At 45.1% G+C, this 5,943-nt stretch overlaps 1 protein-coding gene across 1 annotated transcript in view; it reads right to left on the reverse strand.

Moving 5' to 3' along the window:
• Nucleotides 1–4,793: 4,793 nt before the first annotated feature.
• The window catches only part of LOC144106980 (sodium-coupled monocarboxylate transporter 1-like), a 38,223-nt gene continuing 37,073 nt past the window's right edge, over nucleotides 4,794–5,943 (reverse strand). Inside the window, exons 14-15 of the mRNA XM_077639951.1 lie at nucleotides 5,492–5,592; nucleotides 4,794–4,928 (exon numbers count right to left, since the gene is read on the reverse strand). Coding sequence (XP_077496077.1) covers nucleotides 4,839–4,928; nucleotides 5,492–5,592 — 191 coding nt within the window. The 3' untranslated portion in view covers nucleotides 4,794–4,838. The remainder of the gene's footprint in view (nucleotides 4,929–5,491; nucleotides 5,593–5,943) is intronic.

Below are 5,943 nucleotides of genomic sequence, written 5' to 3' on the forward strand. Positions count from 1 at the left end.
CGTTCACCAGAAAATCCAGTGTCTAAGATTTCCGCGTGGCGAGCGAAAAATCACGCACACGGCTCTCGCAGGTGGCCCCCGGAGAGCAACCTAGGAGGCAGGCGAGCAATCTATGTCACGTGACCTTACGGCGTCATCACAGCCTGCCCACCTGATAGTGAGAAAACTGCCTACCGTGGCAGGTGACAGTTATATTAATGACTGGTCACTTGAGAAGGGCAACCTTGGTCGCACAAGCCCCATCGGTGGCAGCACCTGCCACCGCAGGGGAGTGCTCACCAGCTACGAGGCAACTCAGATTTGAACTTCTGTCGATAGATGGCAGCACATAAGTACCACAAAAAGGAGGGAACTTCTATTACCCCTCCAGGTGTGTAAATTCTACCGCGACATCTCCTCGACCGCGACACGAAAATTTTAGTTCTTCCGCGGTTCAGGTGTCCAACGATATATGAGACAGATACTGCGCCATTTCCTTTCCCCCAAAAACCAATTAATTAATTAGTTCTTCCGCGAACAAAAAGTAAGGCCGAGAACTTTCTGTGTATATCCTGCCAAAGCAGGGAGACCGAAGCACAAAAAAATAACCCATCTCAAGTGGTGGTGGTCACAGAATGGGCCTTTTTCAAGTAACCCACCACTCAGCTGCCACAAGGAAAAGTACGTTTTCGGGTTTGGGTCCCCCTAAGCTCCCTTGTTTCAGCGAAAATATATTTACAATGATAGGGTGGGGTATACAGCCTGTAGTTAGAAGCAGCGTTGGTTTAGCCTAGCCAGAACAGATGAGTGTGAGTCATTTTTTGACACACCTTGGGAACAAACACTTCCCCTTCCGCACTTTAGCCGGCTATTCCCGTATTCCGCGTATTCTTATGTCGCCACACGCAATACAATAAGCCTGGTGACCGTGTACGAGTGTGGCCGCGATTCGACGAAGCGGCCTCTGTGAAAAGCTTTTTGCGCTCTCATTGTTTACGCTGCCAGGGTTTATTTTGCATTGTCTTTGCTGCTGTTGACATTACTTTTTGTTTAAGCATCCGTTCGATGCTTATTTGACAAAAATAATGCCGCGAAACTGTTGTACTACTTGTTTGTTCGAGTTCAAAACCGTTGTCGTGCGGGAATATCACTTTGTTATGTGAGATGCGATCAGCGTTATCTAGAAGGAATGCAGCCAGGCGCAACTATTCCGACATTATTCTGGGTTGTTGTAGTTGTTTTTAGCGCCTTATCTTGAAGGTCCCTCTTCGATGACCACCGAGCAGGCACGTTTATTGCTATCGGCGTCGCCGAATTCTTCAGTTTATTTACGGGCGATAGTCACTTCAGGAACTAAATTATTGCTGAAATACTTCGTTTCATGTCTCCTTCACTGCTTATAATTTCACCACGGAACAAATCAGACTTGGGTAAAAGGGGGACATGTGTGGTTTGCAAAAGCACTGAGATCGTCCTGTCGCTATTCGTGGTGGCTTTGAACGCGAATTTCGTCAATGCACAGGCGGATACCAACTGTTCTGGACAAAGTTGGTAGTAGTGGTTTATTGTTAAAAATAATAAAAACTGCAAGTCAATAGAAGATGGTCACAGCAGCCACGTCAACCGCGTGGGCTCTTTCTGAACACAAAAACGGCAGCGCACCGGAATTGTCATGGCGTAAGGGGTTTGAAAGCGAAAATTCCACACCAACTATGGTTTCCGAAAAAGTCTCATTATGAGCTCTGCTTTTTATGTTCTTTTATATATTTTACATATCATATACATTTAGGTATTATTTATTTTATATATGTATTTATATAGAGCCCCTTCCAAGCGTTTTTCTTATTGAAATGTGCGACTTTTGGAAGCGTAGTGCAGGAGGTGCGACTAGGTGTGGCGCATACCGAGGCGTATCTAATTGGGAGAATAAAGACGGTTGGGGAACGCTTGACACATGCGAAACCGGTTCAGAAGAAAAACTGGATGATTTTGCCAGTCAGGCCATGAACGTTTGACATCACGTTATTTACGCCACGGAGATGTCTATTTTGGAGTGGGGGGCTCGGAAATCCGCGAGCTCCTTTCTGCAGACAGGGTGCACCCACGCTTACCCGCGTACACTGGACAGCACCTGCATTGATAACGCGAACATTCTGGCGGAGATATGCCTGGTCGCGAGGAGAATTGGGGAAAAAGAGCGACGCTCGACCAAAGATTCGTTAGGGAACCGATGTTTCCATGCCGATACGACACATTCTGGTTTCACTAGCTTGGAGCCAAAGCCAAACGTTGGCTTCGACCGGTTCTCATGACTTCGCAGTTTCAGCTCAGCAGGAAAAGGAGACGGTCCTTTCTCCCCTTGATGTGGGCTGTTGCACTGGCATACATAGTTTTCCGCGAGTATAGCGTGTAATCGCAGGTGATTAGCAAGTGCCTTAGTGAAAGGAGGTTAATCGCTACGTCATTACAATCAGTCTATGCCATTAGCCCTGTTTACATGAACCCAATAGCATCGGGTCGATTCGGACGTCGGGTTGAGCATGGTCAATCCAACTCAACCACTGTGTGTTTACATGAACTCGATTTTAGCGATTCGAGACCGGTTCAGCTGTAGCGACACAAAGCATCGAGCAAGCAGTAGCAGCCTCCAAGATTGAGGCACGCCATCGCTGTATCGGAGGTGCGACGGCGCACGTGGAAAGCAAGTTCGCATTTACCCTCTTCCCTCTCAATAACCCTACTTTTCGACCCCACAGCATTTACAAGCACATCCGTTCAGGGTCGAGGTGAATCACCTAACCCTTGCGGCGGAATTGACTGGACCCGACCCGTCGATTCCCGGCTCAGCGTACGTAATAGTACCGGTTTTCAAACAACCAGGCGTGTGGGTTCATGTAAGCGCCGCTATCGGCTCGATACCCTCCTATGAGGAATATTTGCAGCTTCATTCTTGACTTGTATCGACACCTGGGTCACTGCGCCCTTGCGCTGGGCAAGGAACAATGCTGTTCTCCCACACTGTCCTGAATAGGGAGCCCCTTCCTGTGTTTTGGCACTAACAATGCTTGTTGTGTGGCTGCCAGGAGGAGAAAATGGGGGGGGGGGGGGGGGGCACTTTTGGGGATGGCCTTGCATTCCACTTCCTTTCCGCACCAAGAGCTCGAGCAAAAAAGAAACGCAGAAATCATTCCCGAATACAGTCCCAGCAAGAAAAAAGGAAAGAAAGAGCTCAGGTTGGTCCAAGTTCTGAGTAAAAACCTGCGCGCATGAACACAGACAACCAAGAGGCTGGTGGTAGAGTGTAGTAGCGAGAAAATATTCAGACGCCAGATGGAGCCACGTCGTGCTAGTTAAATTTGGCGCGAATTTCAAATCCCCGCAGAAAATACATACACAACCGGGACAGATACTGCGCCGTTTCCTTTCCCCCAAAAAACCAATTATATAACTTTCAGAGCCTGTTAAACGCAAATACTGCGCTCGATATGAATGAGAATTGCGGCTTGACAATCTAGAAAGAAAAAGGGAGAAAATTTTGTGGACGAAATTTTGATATTTGGCTTAGTTTTTTCACGAGGTGACATGACAGACTGACATATATAAAAGTGCAATTTTTCTGAATATTTACCTCTGATTTGCAAAAAAAAATTAAGCTTTAAAAATAATATCTGATTGCAGCATTTCCTCCATTGATTAAAGAAGAAAACGCTGCCACAGACCTCATGAAAATCGAGCCATTTTTAGACACGCTACTGCTTCTGAAAGTTCCCATGTATTTCCTAAGGACACTGTGACTGTTGAACCCTCTTAACCGCTGCACCACTGCGCCAGGAGCGGTGTGAGGACTCCCACGGAACTGTCAATGTAAAGGAGAAAATGACATCCTGTATATTTGGGAATTAAACCATTACGCCCTCGCTTCATACCCTTAACGCGAATTTGAAGTGTGCCCTCCAATTTTCTCTCTTATATCAAAGCAGAAATAATTTGCCATGTGCAACACGCCTGCCAATGATGTGCTTCTTGTAACATCTATGAACAAAGCTCCTCCCCATTTTTTTCACCTTTGACTCCAGTTAGATAAAACCATTGCCGTTATAAAAAGTATTTCATAATTAAAACCAAAACTAATGCAGCATATGAACGTTTTATAATGACAATTTAGACATCTCCAGCGTTTGGTTTGCCTATTGCATTACGTTTCTAAGCTCAGAGTTTGGTCTCGTTCACAGGCGCAGTTACATCCTATTTTTTAGAGACTACATCTGGCGGAAGTCACTAAAAGAAAACATGTGCGCTTATCGGTCATAGCGCGCGTCCTAAAAAAAAGTAATGGTTTTTATTTCCGTCAGAAAAAGTTCCACAGGTGCAGTGTCGTCATTAAGAGGAAAATTTTTTTGCCGCCGTACATTTCGCAAATTCCAAAACTTTTGCAGTTGGTGATCCCATATAGTGCACTGGTGCTCGAAGCCTGTTTATTACACGGGCAAAGCTAACTGTTTGCTGTGAGAACGTTCTCTAACTCTTCGTTAGAAGCCAAGTATTGACAAATTACTGCTAAAAATATATAAAAATGTCACGTCACAACGCTTTGTTAGTAACTGGACTTAACACTACACGAAAATCCTTTTTATTTCGTCCATTTCATCAGATGTACTTTATGAACTGGAGTAACTGCCGTGTATTTTTACAGCTAGAGAGAGTCCATAATCAGTGTCATATTTTTGTGGCACTCATTCGCAGTACAACCCAACATTATTTCCGTAATGCAGTTTCATGGTCTTCAGTGAAAGCAAAGGATTTAGTGGTGTTACGTTCTGACAACATGAAGTGTATGTCAAGGATGATAGCTTTTTTTTTTAAACATAAGTTTCTTTCCTAAGTCCAGCTTGCTCGTCGCAGGGAATCACGTTTGCACGATGGCTTCTCTTCGGAACTTCATAGCGGCACTGAAAAAAAAAAGCAAAGTAGCTAAAGTTGTGCATAAAAAAAATATCTGCCGGTATGCAATTGGTTGGGCTCAGCAACTATTTCTAGCAAGTAGGAGAAACTTCCCCATTAGTTGTGGGGATTGCAGTCCTTAGTTTATTTACACTAATGCATTATCTAGCTCATTCAATGCTATAAATGGCACAGATAAAAACTTTTCAGCAAGAAAAAAAAAACAGAAATGTTGTATGCAGAAGGCATACTGCAATTTCAGTATCGTTGCCGTTAAATTTTTGATACAAAACAAATCTTTATCCCAATGTTTTCTTGTTCTTACCGCATCTGACCAAGAGCTACTCTTCATTCACTTCAAAATATATCTCGAACAAAAAAATTTTGAGCTTATATTCAACTTTTCGTGTGTACTACAGCTTTGCTGCTTAAAAAAGCCTGATGATGGCGCTCATCACGCAAGCTGAGAGCCCGTTGAGAGTCGGCAGGAAAGAACTCTTTAGTTTCCTAAAGGAATCCAACTTCGATCTCGTTTCCCTCTTCAGGGACTACAAGCCTTTGGTGCCACTACCTGCTTTTGGTTGGATGGCGTCCACCCCAGCTTGCGCCACAGCGGCCAAAGCAGGTCGCTCGTGAGGTTTTGCTTGCCACCTCCTGGTAGCTCATTGCCGCCTGCGTAAAGAGATTGAGGAGGCATCGTGAAATCGTATTCTGAGCCCCGGGCTAGACGTCCCGTCTGTTCTCCGCCAGGTAGTTACACGCAGTGACCGAACGCTCCACGAGTTCTACCTTGAACGATTAATAACTGGACGCCGTACTCCAGTTGTAGCCATCACAGTGCTGTGCGCGTTTGTTTTAATGCCTCCAACATGAACTAATCATGCGCACAACCTGGACACATTTGTTATTGCGTAAATAGTTCGTGTAGATTACTTCTCCCCCTATCCTCTCTTCCTGTCCCCTCCCCTCTTTCATTTCATTTCTGTTCTGCCTGCTATCCTTTATTTCCGCTGCCCCACCTCA

This window comes from Amblyomma americanum, chromosome 10, assembly GCF_052857255.1.
Source record: "Amblyomma americanum isolate KBUSLIRL-KWMA chromosome 10, ASM5285725v1, whole genome shotgun sequence".
Taxonomy (NCBI): Eukaryota; Metazoa; Arthropoda; class Arachnida; order Ixodida; family Ixodidae; genus Amblyomma; species Amblyomma americanum.